The sequence below is a fragment of the Semicossyphus pulcher genome, unplaced genomic scaffold (genome assembly GCF_022749685.1).
Source record: "Semicossyphus pulcher isolate SPU_LCO1_2020_fin unplaced genomic scaffold, fSemPul1.0.p SCAF_7, whole genome shotgun sequence".
In the NCBI taxonomy this organism is placed as follows: domain Eukaryota; kingdom Metazoa; phylum Chordata; class Actinopteri; order Labriformes; family Labridae; genus Semicossyphus; species Semicossyphus pulcher.
Window position 1 is genome coordinate 7,807,586 of NW_027211748.1, and position 22,317 is coordinate 7,829,902.

The 22,317-nt window shown below is 42.4% G+C and overlaps 3 protein-coding genes across 4 annotated transcripts in view; 2 read left to right on the plus strand and 1 right to left on the minus strand.

The window, feature by feature from the left end:
• The window catches only part of pde4ca (phosphodiesterase 4C, cAMP-specific a), a 38,497-nt gene extending 29,321 nt beyond the window's left edge, over nucleotides 1–9,176 (plus strand). For both annotated transcript variants that reach the window (XM_069684140.1, XM_069684138.1), the window contains exons 6-15: nucleotides 1,055–1,167; nucleotides 3,507–3,600; nucleotides 3,687–3,859; nucleotides 3,948–4,046; nucleotides 4,159–4,323; nucleotides 4,432–4,531; nucleotides 4,687–4,841; nucleotides 4,935–5,057; nucleotides 5,619–5,801; nucleotides 5,926–9,176. In XM_069684140.1, the coding sequence (XP_069540241.1) occupies nucleotides 1,055–1,167; nucleotides 3,507–3,600; nucleotides 3,687–3,859; nucleotides 3,948–4,046; nucleotides 4,159–4,323; nucleotides 4,432–4,531; nucleotides 4,687–4,841; nucleotides 4,935–5,057; nucleotides 5,619–5,801; nucleotides 5,926–6,414 (1,694 nt within the window). In that variant the 3' untranslated portion in view covers nucleotides 6,415–9,176. The remainder of the gene's footprint in view (nucleotides 1–1,054; nucleotides 1,168–3,506; nucleotides 3,601–3,686; nucleotides 3,860–3,947; nucleotides 4,047–4,158; nucleotides 4,324–4,431; nucleotides 4,532–4,686; nucleotides 4,842–4,934; nucleotides 5,058–5,618; nucleotides 5,802–5,925) is intronic.
• Nucleotides 9,177–10,337: 1,161 nt separating this feature from the next.
• On the plus strand, nucleotides 10,338–19,725 carry rab3aa (RAB3A, member RAS oncogene family, a). Its single transcript, XM_069684141.1, has 5 exons — nucleotides 10,338–10,419; nucleotides 12,500–12,724; nucleotides 14,513–14,631; nucleotides 15,097–15,221; nucleotides 16,551–19,725. The coding sequence occupies exons 1-5, from the start codon at nucleotides 10,417–10,419 to the stop codon at nucleotides 16,739–16,741; spliced, it is 663 nt and encodes a 220-aa protein (XP_069540242.1). The 5' UTR covers nucleotides 10,338–10,416; the 3' UTR covers nucleotides 16,742–19,725.
• Nucleotides 19,726–20,008: 283 nt separating this feature from the next.
• LOC138611850 (transcription factor JunD-like) lies at nucleotides 20,009–21,927 on the minus strand. The gene has a single exon (XM_069685103.1). The coding sequence runs from the start codon at nucleotides 21,687–21,689 to the stop codon at nucleotides 20,751–20,753; it is 939 nt and encodes a 312-aa protein (XP_069541204.1). The 5' UTR covers nucleotides 21,690–21,927; the 3' UTR covers nucleotides 20,009–20,750.
• Between the last annotated feature and the right edge of the window lie 390 nt (nucleotides 21,928–22,317).

Genomic DNA, 22,317 nt, shown 5'->3' on the forward strand with positions numbered 1-22,317 from the left:
TATTATATATTATAAAGTTAAGTTTGTGTGAGAAATCTTCATATGTTAAATAACTAGTCACTAGAAATGCAGCAGAAATGCTCGGATCCCATCAGCTATAGTCTGAGACGATACAGCCTCTGGGGACACCCAGCAAACGTGACGGGTGGTAAGCAATAAACAACTTCCCGTCGAGACTTCCTTTTCCGCGTGCTGCATTGTCACAGAAAGAGAAACAGTTTTCTTTTGATTTGCTTGTTATTAACGGGTCCTACCTTTGCCCAAATTTCAACATTACGATGCAGATTTTTAAGAAGTAAAAATGAAGCTTTTCCTCAAGAGGAGATGAAAAATTTGAAAATGCTCGTTTGTTAAACGGAGGTCCGATCGATCTGATGCATTCAAGGAAGTTGGGAAATCTGAACGCTGAACAGCTTTTGTGATACAGCGTCAAGGGAATTCATCTCAAGTTAAATTATAGATCTAGAACAGATTGTTAGCTGAACATGCAGATGTTTGTTTATAGAGATTAACAAGAAGCTAAATCGTTGTCGGATGACGCTGATGGGAGCCGGGATGGCATTACGGCGGATTATGTTCCGCCTGCTTTTGCTCTCCACACGGACTGTTTTACCCGCATACGCCGCAGCCTGCTGATACGTGATTGGTCAATATTACTCTGACTACAAGCGTAGTACAAACAGAAACCAGAACACTTGCCTTACCGGAAATCCACATCCCTGCGTACAGACTCTACTATGTACACTATATGTAGACTCTGTAAATAGAGATTACTAGAAATAGTAAAACACAATAGAAGCAGAGGTAGTAGTAGTAGTAGTAGAAATACAGAAGTTTGGTGCCTCAGATATGAACTTTATTACTGTACTTTACTGGCAATCAAATACTGATGAATCTAGCATTTATATGTAAGTAGTTGTTCTCAGACAACAAGAACAGCAGGTCCACAGCCAATATACAATGTAACAATCTTTTCAGAAAATTGAACAGTATGTGAATGCTGTGTATCAGTTGAATCCATCCCATAATGCCTTGCTGTGTCTGTCTTCTACAGAGGAGCCGCACCAGCAGCTGGCTATAGAGACTCTAGATGAGCTGGACTGGTGTCTGGAGCAACTGGAGACTCTGAAAACTCGACACTCCGTCAGCGAGATGGCCTCCAACAAGGTACTTTAACAGAACATAAACGTTACACTGCCACATGTTCAGGTTTACATTAAACACAGACAGGTTCAGAGCGAGGCTGTGGGGCGGTCACTCACATTAGACATGTGCATCTTGTTGCCACTTTGAAGGGAATCAGACTCCGAATGCAATGCGATTAAAACAACTTCTGACATGAACCACAAGTTCTAGTTTAGCTCCTGATTGTCAAACTATCTATGCATCGTCCCTTCCTCTGCTGTTACTGCTGCTGCAGATGAGACCTTAATGGCTCAAAATAAACAGTCAGATTAATGAAATTGAAGTGGTGTTTCCGTATTGAGATCAAATACGTCAGCGTTTTATATTAGAACGGATAAAGACAGCGGATAATTCTCATCAGTTTCATCTGTGGATTGTGTTTAGTGTACTTTAAATTCCTTCACTGATCCTTTAACAAATCTAAAGCTCAAGAATACAGAGAATCCATCACTGAAGCATGAAAAGGATCTCCCATCCGTCAGCGCAGTGAGAAGGGGCTTACTCCATGAATGAGCCGGATGGTTTCATGCATGCAAATAGAGACTAGACACACAGACTCTCCCATCCCCCCACTCATGTGCAGAAAAATGTGAATGAGGTAGTGAGAGCTGAAGATGAAACGGCATCCCCCCTCATCCACTCTTCCTCCCTGAATCCCTCTCCTCCTCCTCCTCTCCTCAGACTGGATCATGTGATTCCATGATTAGCCCGCCCCCACACGTAACATACACGCGCTCCTCATAGTAACACACACACATACATCACATGTACACACACTTTCCGTCCCATCACATCCATGTACATCGCGCTGTCTCCCGTATATACTGCCTGCTTGGATGCATTTGCCGCTCCACACGCTCACGTGGCGGAGGTTTTCGTGGGAGGCAGACCACCCCCCATTGCTGCAGATCAGTCAATGAGCAGCTTCAGTCAGTGGGAGAGAATTATTCATGCTGGCACTTGGGAACAAAGGCAGGCACATGGGAGGCCGGAGTGGACGCTGTTTCCGCATCGCTGACAAACTTATCGAACAGTTTGGTTTAAAGGAGATCTCTAATGAGCCCCGAAAGAGTCTTGATGATGCTTAAGCAGTTCAGCTGATGTAATAGAACCTCTCTAAGAAGGTTTTTAATATCTGGTTAGAGTAGATTAAACATCGGCTTTAAAAGATGCTGAAACTGTCTTAAAATATTTTGTCATCTTCTGCGTCTGATCGTATGGTTATGATAACGGTCGATGTTCCCTCATCTTTGTGGTACGTGGTGTTCTGTTTTTATTTTTGGCTACATGAATGAAATCAACCCCCCCCTCCATCCATTCAAAGCTTTTCCTTCATATCTTCTTCAAACTTGGTGCACATGGTCTGTCTCACAACCTCCGCCTCCCGACACGCTCAGCTCCACCTACTATGTTCATCTCTCCGCCAATGAGGGCCCTCTGCTCTCCCGACTTCTGCTGCAGGAGGCGCCTGATTGGCTGCTATTCTTAGGCATTTTTGGAGGGAGGCGTGGATTAGAGTACCTCGTTCTCCCTGTGTTTACACACACACAGGAGCAGGCAGTAACTGAGTGAATGAGGGAGAGTCAGGGGAAGCGATGGAGTGTGGCTCCTCTGCCTCGCATCCTCGCATCCCGCAGCATTCCCGCAGCTGTGCCTCCTCTCTCTTCTTCTCTCCCGGACCTTTGAGCAGCTTTTTCTTCCGTCTGTCCTGATCAGAGCTTCCACAGCACTAACAGTGGACTGTCTGCTCGCAGTGGATCCCGCTCAGGCAAGCAGCATCGGAGCACAAAGTGTCCCTGCTGTCTGTTTCTCCGGCAGGAGTCCGAGGATGACAAGAAAGCTCGTCTCTCTCTTTCACGCACAGTTTTATTTTTGCCCCCATGCTTGACTTTGCGCTGAAATGCCAGAAGTGAGTTATTTCATCACCGTGTCGTGGATGTTCATTCAGGTAAGGAGAGGCGAGGGATGAGCTGGGTGGGAGGGGGATTAGTCTGCTCACATGTTGCTCGCTTTGTGAATGAGTGTGAAGGAGGGGACAACTGGTGGTTGAGGGGAGACAGTTGGCTTTCAGATTAGTAGATCTTTGATTTGATAAATATGATGCGTAGCATGCAGCATGTGTTTCGCTGCAGGCTACTGTTTGTAAAATCAGCCATGGATTTCTCTGTGTCCAATCAGGAGCTCCTGCGCCATGTGACATGAGACACATGTGGATTCTGTTGGTGGAGCCACAGTGGATATATGTATTGATAGCTGATTATTGTCTAAGTGTTGTAAGTGTGTGTGTGATCATGAATATTTGTGTGTGTGTTTTACCTCAGTTCAAGAGGATGCTGAACCGAGAGCTCACCCAGCTGTCAGAAACCAGCCGATCAGGGAACCAGGTGTCTGAGTTCATCTCTAGCACCTTCCTCGGTAAAACACCTTCACTTTTTATAACCCGCAAGCTCAGCAGGAAGAGTTGGTGCCGTGTTAATATTTCCTCTGTCTCCATCTGACAGAGAAGCAACATGACATGGACATCATGTCGCCCCCCACCAAGGAGAAGGACAAGAAGAAGCGGCCCATGTCCCAGATCAGCGGTGTGAAGAAGGCCACCCACAGCCCCAGCCTCGCCCCCTCCACCATCCCTCGCTTTGGGGTGGACGCCAGCCAGGAGGGTCTCCTCGCCAGGGTACGAGGACTTGATCATCTCTTAGTTTTACTGATTCTGTTTTAAAATGTATTCTATATGTTTTAATATCTTTATTGTCCGCTTGCAGGAGTTGGAGGATGTTAACAGATGGGGTATCGACATCTTTAAGGTCTCTGAGTACTCTGGGAATCGCCCTCTGACGGTCACCATGTACACCATCTTCCAGGTAACATTGAACTTCTCTTACAGTCAATGAATGAACACACAAATTGTAAGAAATGATTGATCTTTACTTCCATTGACCGACATGTGTTCTGTCCCCCCTGCTGCTGCTGCAGGAACGTGATCTGCTGAAGTCCTTCAAGATTCCCACGGACACTTTCATCACCTTCATCATGACTCTGGAGGATCATTATCGGGCTGATGTGGCGTACCACAACAACATCCATGCTGCGGACGTGGTTCAGTCCACACATGTCTTACTCTCCACACCTGCCCTGGAGGTAGACAATCATTCTCATTCATTCCAACCCATCTGTATTAAATCAAAGCAGTGTGATCTGTACATGTCCTGTCATATTGACCGTCCCTGCCTTCTTGTGTTTTCCAAGGCTGTGTTTACTGATCTGGAGATCCTCGCCGCTCTGTTTGCCAGCGCCATCCACGATGTCGATCATCCTGGAGTTTCCAATCAGTTTCTCATCAACACGAGTGAGTTTGCCTAGCTCCACTGAGATTATGTGAGCGTGCGTGGGTGCTGAGTGTGTTTAACTCTTTGGATGAGTCTTCTGTATGCACGTGTCTGTTTAGAACTCTGTCTGCTGGTTCACAGAGCTGATTTGTAAAGTTTTCTTTTTCCCTTTCAGACTCAGAGCTGGCCCTGATGTACAACGACTCGTCGGTGCTGGAGAATCACCACCTGGCTGTCGGCTTTAAGCTCCTGCAGGAGGACAACTGTGACATCTTTCAGAACCTTAGCAAAAAGCAGAGGCAGTCGCTGCGCAAAATGGTCATTGATATGGTACGACTCCTCGTTAAGATTGTGGACATTGCTCTGTGTGTTCGCCTCACAGACACAGCAATATAAAACTTTGTTTACTTTCCTATTCTGCAGGTTTTGGCCACAGACATGTCGAAGCACATGAACCTCCTGGCAGACCTGAAAACAATGGTGGAGACCAAGAAAGTCACCAGCCTAGGAGTCCTGCTGCTGGACAACTACTCAGATCGCATACAGGTGAGAACACGTTCACAATATATCCATAGTTAGAGGTATATTAATCAATATTTTTACTGAAAAAAATTGTTGTCTTTATCTGCTGTCTTTAAGCACACAAAAATATATTAAAGGGGGAGTATTATGCTAATTTCAGGCTTCATATTTCACTCTGTGATACCTGTGGAGTAGCTTAGCATCATTTACATTAAAAAAAACTCATCATTTTCCTCACACTGGTGCTCTGTGCAGGCCCTCATACAGCCTCTGCCAAACTCAGTCAGCTCTGTCCCTTTAAGAAACCCCGCCCCTACTTTCTTCTGATCGGCCAGCTCTCTGAAGCCTGCTGAGGCTGCACTTTGTGACGTCACAAAGAGCTTTACCCACGTTTAGTATGGACATCCAACATTGTATATAATTATATACGTATATATGTCTTAAAATGTAAAACAGCATAATACCCCCTCTTTGATGTTTAAGTTGTTGCTGGAATGGAAGAAAACAACAAACAAAGTTGAAAGTTTATACTTTTAAAAGTGGTTTTTTTAAATATATTTACAAGCTGTTTTTGTGTCTCCACAGGTCCTTCAGAACATGGTGCACTGTGCAGACCTGAGCAACCCCACCAAGCCTCTGGAGCTGTACCGGCAGTGGACGGACCGCATCATGGTGGAGTTTTTCACCCAGGGGGACAGAGAGAGAGACAAGGGCATGGAGATCAGCCCCATGTGTGACAAACAGAATGCCTCAATAGAAAAGAGCCAGGTACAGAACAGAAGCTGCAGCGTTTATTTAATGAAATGTTTATACTGAAATGTAGAAATATTTAAGAAAATTCATCATAAAAGTGACTCAAAGAAAAGAATAAATCCTCCCCTCTTTGTTTCAGGTGGGTTTCATTGACTACATTGTCCATCCTCTGTGGGAGACCTGGGCAGACCTCGTCCATCCGGACGCTCAGGAGATCCTGGACACACTGGAGGACAACAGAGAGTGGTACCAGAGCATGATCCCCCACAGCCCCTCACCAAACCAGGAACAGGAGGAGGAAGCCCTCGCCGGAGAAGCTTCAGCACTCAGCGGTGGCTCCACTTCGGCTGACAAGTTCCAGTTTGAGCTGACCTTGGAAGAGGAGGGAGAGTCGGATGCAGAGAGTCCTACCGAGGAGGAGGAGGGCCACGGCGACAGCATGGGGCCTGAACTCTCCAGAACTGACTCTGGCAGCGGACTTGATGCTGCAACCGACCTGCTTCCCGAAGAACTCACAACTGATTCAGGCAGGACGTTTTCTTTAGACTCTGATAAAGATATAGCAGAAGACAGAGAAGCAGAGCAGGAAGGCGTCTCTGGGGTTCCACGCTTCAGACTTGGAACATAGCACCCGTCAAAAGTTGTGTTTCTTTTGGCCTTTTTTGTTTATTTTCTCTATTTCGGTGCCTCGTCCTCCGTCACTCCCCTTCTCCCACTCCAACCTAAACACCACCACGTCTGGGTTCTGTGGACACGGGTGACAGCAAGCCTCGGGGTGCAGAGTATGGGAGTGCGGATGGGTGTAGGGGAAAGTCTGCATTTTTACAAGGCAGTCAAAAAGGCCTTTTTGTCACTCAGACAAACTGTGGATGAAGTTCTACAGAGACGATGAGAAGTTTATAAAAGCTTCCCTTTTACCAGCCAAACCAAGGTCTACTATAAAACAGTACTGTCTTCCTCTTTTGGAGTACTTATGAAGAAAGTGAGGAAGTGACGAATGGTGAAAACAAAACAACGTTTTGTAAGACATCTTGCCAAACTTGCAATTTACAGGGACAATGCTGTGTTGCCTGCCTTTTTGTTTGTTTGTTTATTCTGCTGTCTTTATTAGGTGCATACACAGTGAAATACTGTACAGTAAACGAAGATGCAGTAAATAGCACACGTCAAAGCAGTGTCAGCAAAGTAATGGCGGAAAGGAACTATGCATGTGCGGGAGACTTTAAATGTAGCAGGCATTTTGAGTGAATCTATCATTAAGGTTATAAATGTAGCACAGCCTGTTTCATTGAGTTCAGCAGGCAGTTGTTTTGGAAGATTATAATTATAATTAAGTAGCTGATGCTAAGTATTATATAAGATTTTCAGTTGTTTCAGGCAAACTCTTTGCTTTTTTTAATCCCAATCTATAATATTGTGTCAGTGAAAAAACTGAGCCAGTGTCAGTGTGGTGCTGTGGGCTGTGCACACGGCGCCTCCCAGTGTCGACACGTGGAACTGAAGTTCTGGCATCAGAGTCAAAATACATTCAAACCATATTTAAGTGTAAGACTCCCCAAAATATCACAAATGTTTCACTTGTGTTGCTCTTTTAATTATATTTGTAAGCTTTTATTTTCATTTCAAATTTTTCTTTTTATATTCGGCACCCTTTTGTATGAGTTTGCCTTCAAGTTTAGCACTTTACAGTTTAGTTCATAGGCAGCCCTCATTGTGGTATTTAAGGGCTTGAGCCAGAACATAAACACTTTGGAGGCTGTTGACTGAGAAACAGTTTGTCATTGGCTGTTGAAAAAACCAGCACAAATGTCCTGCAATAACTTAAAAAGCTGCAAAATCATGGAACTATCCTTTTAAATCAGTTAACTACATAATGTGTCAAACACAGCAGCGTCCAGCCACTCAAAGGGCAGTGTGGTTGCAAATAAGATGTTAGCATCATTGTAACTGTAAAAACTAAATCAGGAGGCTGCTAAGAGAGAGCTTCCTGTGCCAGATTTTTCTCTCATTGATCAATATTTCGCTCTTCACAGGGACATAGTCAATGACAAAACAAGTGCCAAGCAAGCATGACACAACCCGTACTGTAATTTCCATTTTGCCACTGGCTACTTTCCATCAGTGACTGATAAAGTTGGTTGATTGTAGCGCCCTGCGTGCCAATCTGACCCACATGTCTCTGTTGCTTTTTTTTTTTCTAACTCCTGCTCAAACAGTAACTGAAACTGATATTGTCTTAAAACAGTGATGTGTTTTTCGTGTGTGTGAGTGAATGACTGACTTTTTTGTGATGTATTTGCTAAGAAAAAACCAAAGCACTTTGTATGGTACTTTTACAGTTCTGCACTTCCAGTACAGTGTAACATGTATAACGTGACAGTTCACTGTTTTTCTGTTGGAGAGTTGAATTGCACGGGCTGGGCCACTACAGCTCCTAAAGGATGGATGTTGGAGGGACTGAAATGTTTTGTTCTTTTTATAATTGACTGTAGAAAACAATGTGTACTGTTGAAATGCATGAGATGGCTGCGGGATTCAAAGATTATGGAGAGTATAGAGCACTTACAAAACCTGTGGAGAAACTTGTTTTAAAGTGTGAACGTGCTATGCTTCTTTTTTTTTTTGGACGCCTTATTTTCAAACTTGGAATTTTATTTCTGGTCTCTGACATGCTGGAGTACATGTGCGATCCTTTCTGTAGCCATAAACATCACCTGACAGACCAACACTCAAGGATGCCTTCAACACTAAGGACTATTCAACAACAGCTCAACCAGCACAACATGTCTGTCTCTCTGCGTGTCACTAATGTTTTTATTTGTACATTCTCCTCACAGTACTTCATGTACAGTTTATTTATTATTTCTGTATTATCTGTCAGAAACGATGGAACAGTAGGCTTTATTTTAGTCCGAGGTTTAGTGCTTACATGTAGCTTGATGTGCAAGAAGGTCAAACAGGACAGAAGTCAACTATTTCTCAGCTTTTTCCTTTCTCATTTCATTTCTTTATGTCTGAAAGTAACATTACTCATAAGCAAAAAATGCTCACTTTCATGTTTTTCTTGGTGTAAAAGTAGTTGGGTTTTCTGCAACATCCCTTCTCTCCTGTCTTCCTCTGTTTCCGCTGATCTGGTCAGATCACAGCTTCATGAAGGTTCTCGCAGTCAGTGTGCTGATCTTCTTTGATTCACAGTGAAAATGATATAGTCATACAGCCTCAAGTCATCCTAGATCAGAATTTCTTCTCTTAGAGATTTTATGAATATGTGTCATAAACAAAGACTGCAGCTTTGACAATCCAAACTCTGCTGTTTAACTGCGGGTGTGTTAGCCCTCTCTCCAACTAGAACTGTATGCCTTGCCAATAAAGGAGAAACTCTTCACTCTTGATGTCTTCGTCTTTGCTTTTAGCAGGAGACTAAATGATAAAGCATAAATAAAGGTGTAAAAGCCTTTGTTTACATATAAATAAACATAACATGTCTTTATTATTTAAAACCAATGTACATGGCATTGAATCACAAGCAACACATCTGTATTATTAAGTTGATATTGATCATGGTTATTACACAAATTATTAGTCTCTTAAGAAGCAGCAGCCCGTCAATGGGTCAGTTGCTACAAGTGGTACCATGCAGCCAGTTTTACATTGGTTTACTGGTTTCTGGAGTACATGATGAGTATTAAGCATGCATTAGGTTCTGCCTTGAAAAACTTTCAGTATTTACCAGCATATACATCTTAATGAAGAATAGAAACAAGAGCATACTCAATATAGATAATATGATACTGGTACGGTGATTAGGTTGCTTAATAACCTTGAATGCATCTTAAGAGGAACTGAAAAGGTAATACTGTTCAGAAGCACCAGAGAGTGACCAAGAACATTTAGTCAAGTACTCCTTGAGTGCAGGTTCGAGGTACTTGAACTTTAAGTAACACTGTTTTATGCTACTTAATACTTTGAATCCTCTGTGATTCAGGGGGGAATCTTGTACGGTTTCCCCTTTTGCAGATTAGGATCGTATAAACACATAATACGTTTATAAAACTGAATGCACTGTTATAGATTAAACTATGCAAAGAACATAAAACATAAAAATTAGCTTCACATCGACAAAGTTACAGATTAAAATGCTGCTTATGCATCTGCAATAATAATAATAATAATAATAATAATAAAGGTAATTTAACGCTTTGAAAATGGATCATTCTTCATAATAAGTACCTTTACTTTGGATATGTGAGTATGTAAGATAAAATCCTCTAATACATCATCTCAATGCAGAATTTTTACCTGTAATAAAGTATTTGTATGTGTGGTATTACAATATATACTCAATGCTGCTACATTAACTATTTATTATAACAAGCAATAATGAAATAAACCTGTAATCTCACAGTAAAATATCAAAATGATCTATAAAACCGATTTGGGCGGGGCTTTTTGAGAATGAATGGACCCTTCTCTCTTATTGGTCAGTCGTCCTGCCAGTCATCCTTACACTCTGTTTGTACCCGCTTATGCCGGGGCTGTCAATCAAGAGGCGCACGAGCTACTGCAGGTGCAAAGCTGGGCATTGGGCTAGGCGCTGCTGCTGCGAAGCTGAGGATAAAACACACATTTCATGGTAAACCCTGCGCTTATTTGTCATAAGGTGGCCGTGTAAAAATTAGCAGGTGCAATAGATAGTATGTGGATTATTTTCCGTGTGTCATATCCTGGATTTAGACTGAAATTTTAGACATAAATAAGGAAGAGTAACCTTCATTTGACATAGCTGGGATGCTTAGCTAGCTCTTGCTGCTGTTTTAAACACTGGTAACGGTCCGCTGTGTTAGCATTAAAGGTAGCGGCGCTAGCCTAAATGGATGCATTTCCAACGGCTGAAAACTGCATTTGTATATGTATTTCTTTCATCTCTTCAACAGTCGTTTCATGATTATTTTGTGTCGCAAGCATTGCATAAAATGCAAACGTTTTGTTCTGCTTTTTCTCGGTTATTCTTCAGCTAATGTGAACCAGACCAGACTGTCATATTCAGGCTGCTAACATATTCACTCGCAGGCTAACGCCAGATAAGCTCCGCTGTGGAGAGGGGGGGATGCGGTTTAGGCCGTTTAAATGGGGAGTATGTTGTGTTAGGAAAAAGTCAGAGGGCATTGCAGGTGATGAAAATTTCTCTGTTTATCCCCTTATTTACTAGAAGGCAAATTCTGTCCTATCATATGGTCATTCATAATTGGCTGGCTAGCGGAGGCTCCCTGCCCTCCTGGATGGGTAAGGATAGTCAGTTTAGCTGATGCTTAGCCTGCTAAGCCCTGGTACTTCCGCCCTGTTATCTTGCGTTGCGAAGGTGTGCACTCCTTGTGTTATTGACATGATATGGAAACACTCAAGGCTGTGTGTGCAGGTATTGGCTGGTTGTATTTACACAGCCTCTTGGCGAAACGGCTAAATTATTTTATTCCCTGATAAAACTATAAGACTGCCGGGGAACCATATGGTGTGTAACCTGACCTCCGACAGCTGACGATACTGACATTATTTAACCTCATCAGGGGTTAAATTGTTTACCTAAGGCTGTTTTACAATGACTTATGAGTTCAGATGGTCTCTGCTGTTGTCTGTGGGAGGCATGACTACGATCCATCTCATATTTCTGTGCTTTAGTATACTTCACAGATGTGCCAAATAATGGTCTCTTATGGTGAGTGGATCCCATATATGAGGCAGGAAGTCCATTTCATGTCAAATGTGGCATATTTGACGGATGCCAGGCCCCTTTGATACATCCTTGCAGTCAAATTTGTTCTTTGCCTGCTCACCTTGTCCAACTAACAGTCCTAAACCCAAATAGTAGTCATGTACTATCATAAATGACAAAGAAATGAGCAAAGCCTCACATTTAAGAACCTGGAGACAGCTTCTTCAATGCTCAAAACTGGAACACTTAATAGATCGCCAGAACAGTTTGCATTTTCTTCCAATCAATTAATCAACAAATCATTGCAGCTCTAATGCTAGCATTGTTGCATTACATTATTTTATCAACTTAAGTTAATGTGTTTAACATCTCTGGGATTTAGAGATCTTGACATGTCTGTGTAACTAGGCCAAAGGATGCCTGAATCTGCTGTCACGCTAAAAGTAACCACAGAGGATGTCTTTAGGTGAAATATAAGGTTTGATCTTTCTTGTCTTACTCTCAGACGTTTCCCTTCTTGTAGAATAATAGATCTTTTTCTTGATGTATAGACTACCTAACAAAAATCTGTTTGAATAATGCAAGAAATTATCTTAAGTATTTGTGTTAATCTATCTTTGGTGTCCTACACCAGAACAGCAATATTCTAATAGCAGGAGAAGAGGCAGAGGTGTTTCTTTGTTTATTTTACCATTTGTCTGTACAAAACATGAAATGTTTCAGCAAGTAGCAGGAAATTGTGTAACAACAGGGACTTGACAACATTTCTTGAATGCAGTACCTGCACAATCTGATTGAATCAAATATGACAGCTCTGCTCTAACTTTTATATGTATAAAGGTTTTTTGCAGACGCTGTCAGAGAGACTTTGATTCTACACAGATTATTTTTGTCACTGTAGGTTGTAGTGGGGGTGGTGTTGTATTGGGTTATGTTAAAAGGTAACAAACCCTAAGGTTAATTCCTTGTGACTAATTAAAATGTGTTCTCAATCCTTGCATAGATGGCGTCTGCAAATGCCACGTACGGACAGAAGGAGTCTTCGGACCAGAACTTTGATTACATGTTTAAAATCCTCATCATTGGCAACAGCAGCGTAGGAAAGACTTCCTTCCTTTTCCGGTATGCAGACGACTCTTTCACGCCAGCCTTTGTCAGCACGGTGGGCATCGACTTCAAGGTTAAGACCATCTACAGGAATGACAAGAGGATAAAGCTGCAGATCTGGGTGAGGAAGTGAACACCAACATGTATAGAGATATTCCCCAGAATTACTTATTGTCAGCTGACACTTTGCCCTGAACTCTATAACTGAGTAACTGAAGACTTGGCAGGCGGAGAAGTCTATGAGTCCACACTTGTGTTACTTATTTTACATTACAGATTTACTGCATCAGTCTCAATCAGTGTGTTCTCTGTGTCGGGTAATACAGAGTCTAATCTGTTATACATATTTCCTGCACAATACAGCAGTGCAGTTCACACTCGCCTAAGATAAAATCAGAAAAACAGTCACCCAGCCCTAATAACATGCAGCTGACACTATTGCTCTCCTTTAATGGTTTGTTTAATTGTAGGTAAAAAGGTTTGCACAGAATTTAGTCTCTTTTTGGAACTACACACTGAAACACCAATGCCGGTTTCAACTGCAGTTACATCCCTGATACTCTATTTAAAACTGCCACTGGTGATTGTTTTAATTATTAAGTAATCTGCTGATTATATTCTAAATTATAGTTTAGTCTTTAAAGTGTCAGAAAATATCCTCTTTTTTTTCCTTTGGAATATTTTCCTTTTGAATTTTTTCAATAAACACACAAAAAATATTACAAAAAATGAAGAAATATTTAATTTAAATATTTTCACTCGTCTACATGTACACATCCAGCTACATAAGCATACACATACATACTAATGTACACGCATATACACACATCTAAGTGCACATTTACATATATAGATGAACAAGGAAGAGACCAACACACATGTCATGACATAGACCAGACGCTAGTATCGGCCTGTGGTGGAACCAGTTTAAAGTTTACAGCATGTCCACAGTTGCTAGAGGTAATGTGTACATGTAGTTAGTAAATGCTGCCAGATCCCTAAAAATACATCATATTTGTTTTTCAGCACATATGTGATTTTCTCTAGTGGCATACAGCTAGACATCTCTTATACCCATTTTGATATGGAGAGGGGGGGAATCCGACTTACCGGTTAACGCAATACATTTTCTGGAAACAGCAAGAGCTATGTCGATGAAAACATCCTTTCTCATATCCCATCCTTCAAGGTGATGTATTCAAATGTCTTGTAAAGTCCAACAACAGTTAACAATGATAGTTGACACTGAAAAGCAGCTAATGTTCACATTGGAGACGCTGCAACCAGCTAATTTTCCGTTCTCAGCTAATTGTTTCTGGTCGACGGCACTTACAATTTAACAGGCCTGCAAAAACTAGCTGGAAGATGGAATCAATGCAAATTTATAAGAGTGCCTGTTTTTACACAGCTCCATCACATCTGTGTGACTAAAACAGTCTCTATTATCATGTATCTTTAATGATTAGCAGCTGTTCAAACGGCCCCTCCTTTCCCCACAATCACTTCATCTGCTGTGTAATGGCAATACCCTTGAAGTGTACTTAACATGAGCCATAAAGCCCGACCCTGGGACCAATTGCTAATAACATGCGACACCAGAGGAATCCCTAATGCTCATGGGCGTTTGGCTGAATGTTAAACCTCTGCAATCATCAGGAGGCACGTGCACGGTCGTAAATTCTTTGCAGGTGCAGGGTGGCAATCATCTGAACAAAGAAACAAAGAAATACTTGCACATTAGTGTCTTGTTCCCAGGGCTCTTTTAATCCAACAACGTTAAGACCACAAACTTAGGAAGAACATCCATGCATTCAGACCATCTTTTCACTTTAATGTTAATCCTATCCTTCTTTGACGATGCTCTGTTTATATCATTTAAAAACAATGGTGTTGGTGTCTGTCTGTGTAGGACACTGCTGGCCAGGAGCGCTACAGGACGATCACCACTGCTTACTACAGGGGAGCCATGGGCTTCATCCTCATGTATGACATCACCAATGAGGAGTCCTTCAACGCTGTTCAAGACTGGTGAGCCACAGCTTAAGATTCTTGTCTTTGTGTATAAATGTGGCAACTTACCAACCTAGCTTTCCTGTGTTTGTTGACTGTACACACCAGATGAATATCTGAGCTTTTCTGGGATTGCTGGGACTAGACACAAAGTGGAAGCACACATTAGTTGGGAGAAGAATAGAAGGACAGGTTTTAGACTAAGTCAGTAATCTGTCAGTTGTTTGTATGTGAAAAGATAACTTAGAGCAATAATGTCTGTTTAAGTCATCCTTCTTTGCCAGGCTGCATGTTTGCAAAACAGCTGGAAGTACATCAGATAGTTCAGGTTTAAATTTTGACTTTCATATTTGTTTTCTTATCCATATAAGTGGTTTACATGAAGCCTTGCGTTACTGAACACTGCTTTTGCATGTAAGAAAGTTGTTGGTGAGATTTAGCAAGTCGTTTTTTCTGAACATGCAGTTTTGCATCTGCTCTCAGGTCCACCCAGATTAAGACGTACTCATGGGACAACGCCCAGGTTCTCCTGGTGGGGAACAAGTGTGATATGGAGGATGAGCGAGTGGTGGCTGCAGAGAGGGGCCGGCAGCTGTCAGAACAGCTGGGTAAGTCTACTGGTCAGAGTAAGACCTAGATGCCATGTGTGTGTTGTTTTTGTACTATCTTCTCCTGGGAGCTTTAGTGACACTTAAATTGCTTTGTTCGTTTGAAGTCTTCAGTAGAAATGAGTCCACCCACCTGGGCCTACATTGGTATTTTTGCTTACTGTGTTGTCATTAGAGCATCTTCAAAGGCTTCATAAGGCTTCGAATCTTTAAAACATAAGCTATGTTTATGTGAGTCAATAAACCATGGTAAAGAGTCATAAATAAAACAAATACAAAAACCAGACATGCTGTTTTATCTGGTTTTGCTAAATATACCCACACGGCATATTGGTCCAAAACAATATTTTTTTATAGTATCCCATAAAGCCTGTACAAGGTTTATATTTCTGATCTTTTTAATGAGTAATATGCAAACAACGTCCCTTGGCCAGATCGCTGCAGCACTTGCTTTTTCACTGTCATTTTGCAGCCGCCCTGCAAATGTTTTACCCCCCCCCATAATGTAACATAATGACATCAACGAACAGACAGCATGATGGCACGAAACACTGACGTCTCAGCTGTTGGCTGCCAAAAGAATGATGGCTCTAGATCTTACACTTTTTTATTTTTAGATTCATTTAAACAGGATAATTTAAAAATCAACATTTGTTTCATAGGGTTAAAGATGGGGTAAAGATATGTACATTGATGTTAATGTTTTACATGAACATGATCTGGGTTATGTTTGCACAGTTGGATTTTGATTCTCCTCTGTGTTCATCTCCTTTTGTCTGTATTTGTCATACTGTAGGTCATCTTGATTGAGCACTACATAGTATTACCATGTTTAAAAGTTACGCAACAACAAATCAGGCTGAAGTCATTGAAGATCAATGGCAGCTTTGCTAAAGTCTTAAATAGCAACATGTGTTTGTTTGAACAAAGGTCTGACCTATAGCTCTGCAGTCCTTATAGAACCACATTCAGAGTCATAAGAGTCTGCGAGCTGCTGGTGTCATTTTTTGCTCTTTCTGTTGAAACGTCGACATCAAAACGTGTTTGTTTGATTGTTGTAGTGTCATGTGTTATGAGACTTAATGTTGAACCAGGTTCATTATAACCTCAAACTACAGAATTATTTGTTTTCAGGTGTTATAAATAGATTATAATTAGCACACAGACCTGATACAGAGGAAAAAAATGAGAGCGGTTTGGCCTTCCTGTCTGACTGTAGTCTTGATGTGTCCTGACATGATGGGATAAGTGGATTAACTGGATAAGCTTCACATTAGAACAATGAGAGTAACCCAGGTCTCTCTCCGACTCCGGCTTCTGTCCTGGCAGGTTTCGAGTACTTTGAGGCGAGCGCTAAAGATAACATCAACGTGAAGCAGACCTTTGAGCGGCTGGTGGACATCATCTGCGAGAGGATGACGGAGAGTCTGGACAACAACGACCCGACCGTCACCGGAGCCAAACAGGGCCCACAGCTCACCGAGCAGCCGCAGAGGTCCACTCAGGATTGTGCATGTTAAACATGACCACACACACATACACACACTGTCTGCTGTCCTGAAATCCACACACCTTTTTACATTTTTACAGTCTGTCTCACTTTTTCTTTCTCAAATTCACTTACACGCAGATATATCACACCAAAACACTGCCATACAGAGACACACAACCCAGCTGCTTAGATTCTCCACCTCTCTCACGACACCAACAGCTCTGACCTCAAAGATTCGGTGTTTTCAGAAATATCACCTTAAGGGTTTTGTTCATTTCAGAAATACAGACAGAGTGGTTATGAATATATAACAGAGGAACAATCCCAAGTGTTTTTTCTTTTTATTGGTACTTTAAGCCAACACTATACTGTATCATGCCAGAATTATAAGACCAGCCGAGTCTCAAGTTGGATTTTGCGTAAAAGGCTGTAATGGAGGGATATTAGTGTGATCCTCTAACCCCAGCTCCCAATCAGCATCAACGCCTCAAACTTAAAGTGGTAATCTCGAAGATGTTTACTCGCAGCACTTGCATAAATAAAAAGCAGCCGCTTAGCTCCGCATGCCCTCTCTGGCAGACCAACCTCTGCTGGGTGATGGAAAACGCGTCACAAAGGTGCTTTCACAAAAAAAAGAGAATGGAACTGATCGAGCTGTGGAACAATGTCGGATAAAAGTAAAAAAACATTAAAGTCCACCATCGTGTTGAGTGTGATCGAGGAGTGCGCTCTCTTTGTTTACTTCACGCAGTTTTCCCACATGGAAATTCTGACCAATCAGAGAGCAGTTTCCTCGCGCATCAGAACTTTTGGTCCACTAGTTAGAGCTGCCGTGTGAACACAAACCAAACTCAAGGCAAAATGCAACAAAGTAACAATTTGGTGTTTGATTCGGACCGAACAAACAGACTTTAGGTGTGGTTCTGCAAAAGTCACCACAGACTCAGTCCTGCAAATGCAAAGGCTTTCATCAGTGGGCCATAGGCTCAATCACCATTGTGTTACTCATTCAGCGATAGATAGACTAAACAGAGATTTATTTACATGAAAATCTTCGAGATTATCACTTTCAATCAAACGAATCAGTTCAGTTGTTTCACTTTTAGCCCCATTGGAAATATACTGTATGTTTGTTGCTGTGGATATAGGTGCTGTTTTCAGCGTTATAAGGTGGTTGAGTGTTGTGTTGAGGATGTGAAATTACTGGTCCTTCCCGAGTGTTGTGATTGATCTTCTACGGTTTATTATAGGGTCCAAGTTTGACGTCCAGAAAGGGTTATTTCAAAGTTAGTTTTTCTTTTAATTTTAGAAGTGGACACAACTACAGTGAAAAATCATGCATATCAGTTTTCTAGATTTTTTTCCCCAGATTTGTATTAATTTATTTTTTACTTCTTCTAGTGTAATTGAAAGGCCGTGTCATTTGCTCTTTTGCTCAATTTTAGATTCTTAGTCTTTCTTTTCTAACTTTTTTTGTTACTTTTTTTAAGACAGCACAAAAAGATAATGAAGAGTGTATAAATGTCTAAAAGTCAATAGATATGCATTTGAAGATGCATATATAATATATATACATATATAATGAAGATACAATAATGATGATTTAGGGTGTGGGATTCCTGCCTGTGCTTTAGTGCGAGGTGCATGTTGATGTTTTGAACCGCTTGTGGTTGGCTGGATGGTTCTTTGTATGAGCTGTTGTCTGGATTTAAAACTGTCCTTCAGTTTCTCTTCTGAGGTACCGGATGGGCCTGAAGGTTTCACATGTGAAGCCCGTGGCCTCTTCTCGTTGTATTAACTTTCAATCACTGCATACAATGTGAAACATGCACTCACTAGAAAGGCATGTGAGTCAGTGTGAGCACTGGTAACCCACCACAGACCCTCCTCTTCAGATAGCCTCTAATGTCACGGTGGATGATGCTTTCATCTTTACTTTTCGTGGGGGGACATGATGTTTTGAAGCATGTTTAATGTCAAGTTGTGACTTTAATTTCTCTGATGCTAAAGATTTGTCTGCTTGTGTGTACAGTACCAAACCTTCTGTATGTCTTGCATTCACAGATGAGCTGAGGCATGCAAAAATGTTCTGGACACCTAAGTTATTTCCAAATGTAACGTATTTATTTTGTATTATATATAACTTTATTTATTTTTGAGGTAATGTTCTTCCTAGATGACGCATTGCAATCTGCACTTGACTTTTTAAAGAGCTGTTCATTAGTATTCAATTGCTTAAACCGTCCCAGCTTTGGACTGAAGATGTATTTGTGTTTACAGTGACTGTAACGCTTACGATGCTTCCTCCAGAGGGAAAGTTTAACATTCCAGTGTAAGAAACTCTTATCATGTTCAAGGCGGCTTTGGCCAGCAGCTTGTTTGTCTTTTGATATCAGTTGTGTAGCTTTTAAGACTTGGTAGGACTGTTCTCATGGAGCAATAGAAGTTGTTTTTATCCACACCCAAAAATCAGCAAAACACAACCCGGCTGAAAGGGTTTTTAATACACGTACTCGCTCGGGTGTGTGAATGTACAGTTTGTATAAAAGCTGTCTTAATAATCGTTCTTTCCAAAGAGATCCTGACAATAAATTTAGAGCCAAACAGAGCGCTTGTTCTTGTCGGCCTTTGTTTGTTAGACTTGCACTGAAAAAACCTGTTTGGGAGAGTTTTTATGCTCTGTGCTACCTTCAAAGAAAGGGAAAATGTTTAGAAAGTAAACCGAATACTCTGAACACTTCATTAAAATAGTGATTCTTACTGCATTGGTTCACTTTTGACTTGTTTTTTTGTTACTTTATTTATTGTGTTTTGCTACAGCTGTAAACTTTTCCTGTGACTTAGGAACACATATCGATCCTGTTCAACTCTCCTCCTCCTCTCGTCAGAAACAACCCCTGTAAATAGGACTTTTCCCCCCGGTCGGGTATTTAGTTGTGTGAACTGTGCTGTACTTCTGTAATGCAGGATTTGCTAAAATGAGGAATCAATAAACAAATTCTAAAAGCTGGAGTTTTGTGTCGGTCCAACATTTCTTCCGGGAGCTCAGCGATTTCCAAGAAGTACACATGTGATCTTTGAGAAATGGCTCGTGTGCCCAGCAGAGGGCATTATACTGCAATAATGTCTTGTTTTCTTCCCTTTACAGCTGTTTGACCATCTATGGTTTGGTTCAGCTTGTTCTGCGCTTAATACAACACCCACAGCTGTAATGTAAAGGTATGACTGCACTCATTCACGCAAATGTTCCCTCTAACTACAATAAGGTAAGCAGTAAGAGACCGAACACGTGAGGTTTAGTAATGTAGTGAATTTAATAAATGTCAGGTAGAGACTTGAAAGTCCATTACACATGGATACATAGAGTTTCAGCACGTACACATACATTCATGGAAGTGGCAACTACACAGCAGCCAACATAATGAGAAATACAAATGTTACTGTACACAAGCGACGAGACATGCAGTGTTCAATTTAGCAAAACAAATGAGAGAACAAGAAGTAAGACCGTACGTAAAATAAGAAATGTTTCAGTAAATAAAATATATATTTGTCATTGCTAAGTGCTTGTAAACAAGTAAGGCATTATATTACACGGTGGATGACAGCACTTGGTGACACCCTGGTGTTTGGTTGCACTCTTTGTTGAGATTGTCCAGCTTACACACACATACAGATAAATGCTATCCTTCTCTAAGAGTCCACTGGATAGCACTTTGCTACATGGCTTTCCAAAACAAGAGCAACAGAATGAGTCTGTTTGCTGCACAACACTGCAGATTTCCATGAATGATCAGAAGAGGCAGCAGCACATTTACCTGCTGCTCGTTTTCCAGTTTACACTTGCAGCTCTTACCATAGCAGAGCGTACAGATGTCTGTTTAGTTTGTCAGTTACAGGCTTTATCTTGTAGCTGCATTTACAATGTCCTCATATCAAGTCTCTGATAAGGATTTAAGGTTACAAATGTTCCCCATAGCACAGGCCTGCATCCTCAGAGCATATTTAGAGCTGTAAAACAATCTGTTCCTGGGGATTTAGTAAGCTTGGACCTGGTTTGGCAAAAGCTGGCAGCCGCTGCTGACATGGTTCATCACCTTTTGCTTCAGCTGGGCCACTTGCTCCCTGAGGACGCTGGCTGTGGACGCCAGCTCGGTGTTCTGTGTTTTCAGACTCTTGACCTTGTCCTCCAGCCGAGAGATCCGCTCCAGTTTTCTTTTGCGGCATTTGGAGGCTGCTATCCTGTTCCGCAGCTTTTTCCTCTCAGCCTTGATGCGCTCCTGGTTGTCCATATCGATGGGGGACAGAGGGGGGCTGTCCCCGAAGCTCTGCATGTCGGGCACCGTCTGCGGCTCGTCCTTCACCGCGCCGGCAGCCTGGAGTCGTGACAGCGCAGCCGCAGCCGCCTGTTGCTGCGCGCCGACCAGATGAGACGGAGGCGGCGGGAAGGGGATGGTGTCCGTGGCGTAGTTGAGGGTGGTGGCTCCGAGAGGACTGGCAGCATACCCGTTTAAAGTAGTGTACACAGGGAGGTCTGATGTCTGGAGCCCGCCGGACCCGACCGCGTTGGACGATCCGAGGAGCTCCAGTCTGTCCACGGAGACGCACCCCGCCTCGCTCAGCTGGTTCTGCTTGTGAAGATCCTCCAACGCCTTCACGAAGCCTTCCGCGAATTCCTGCTCGTCACTGGCGGATTTCGGGTACAGGAACTGGGAGCTCGTGTTGGAGGCGGTGGTAGTAACCAGACCGTTTGACTGTATGATAAGGCGCTCCAGGTCCGGGGAGGTTAGTTTCAAGAGTCCCAAGTCCGGGGAGTTCAGAAGTCCGTCTGTGTCTCGGAGCGGGTTTGATTTGAGCTCGGGGTTCTGGTGGTCCAGGTTCAGATTAATCTCCTTCTTCATCATCGTGCTGTGGGAGTAGAGGCTGGGGACCCTCGGAGTGTTCAACACGGTGCCTGGGTAGAGGGTTGTTTCCATTCTACACCCTCACATGAGGGAGTGTTGAGCGTTACGCATTGACGATTATCGAACAGTAAAATCCAAACATGAGGAAATCAGCAGTTCCTTGTTTCAATATAATCCTGTTTCCGTATCTTCTTGTGAATCAGTCACTCTAGCAGACGACCACTTTAGCTGTACTGCCCGAGGGGCTCTGATGTCTCCTGCGCGCGGATGAGATTGTCTTTTCCCGATGGCACGACTGCTATGCGCAGCGCCAGACCTCGCTTGCTTTCTAGCCCTAAAAATTCCATTATGTCACTCCAGAGCGCGGAGATTGGCCCAAAATGACGTTGGTTTCCGGTTCAATTTGAATAAGGGGCCGAGCCGGTCTTTATTGCCATGGAGACTCTAGGTAAACTACAAACAGTGCAATGCATTGTGGTTTGATGTCATAGCATAAAAAAGCTCAGGGTCGCCAAAAGAGAGCAGAGACTGGGCGGGGAAGGTGTAAGAGGCGAGGGCCGAGGGAAGGAGGAACAGAGGAACAGGCTTTACAGAAAACACTCCTTTAACTCGGCCTGAGGTGGTTTTAAAGACTAGAGGAAAAGACTTGATTAGACAGAACAGATTTCATTCTACGTATGTGTTATCTTAAAAGTAGATA

What these genes read in the sequence shown, in the direction of transcription:
- rab3aa (XM_069684141.1), top strand. An exon ending in GGATAAAGCTGCAGATCTGG is followed by an intron (nt 12,725 to 14,512) that starts GTGAGGAAGTGA and finishes CTGTCTGTGTAG; the next exon opens with GACACTGCTGGCCAGGAGCG. An exon ending in GCAGCTGTCAGAACAGCTGG is followed by an intron (nt 15,222 to 16,550) that starts GTAAGTCTACTG and finishes CTGTCCTGGCAG; the next exon opens with GTTTCGAGTACTTTGAGGCG.
- LOC138611850 (XM_069685103.1), bottom strand. Translation starts at nt 21,689, where the DNA reads ATGGAAACAACCCTCTACCCAGGCACCGTGTTGAACACTCCGAGGGTC.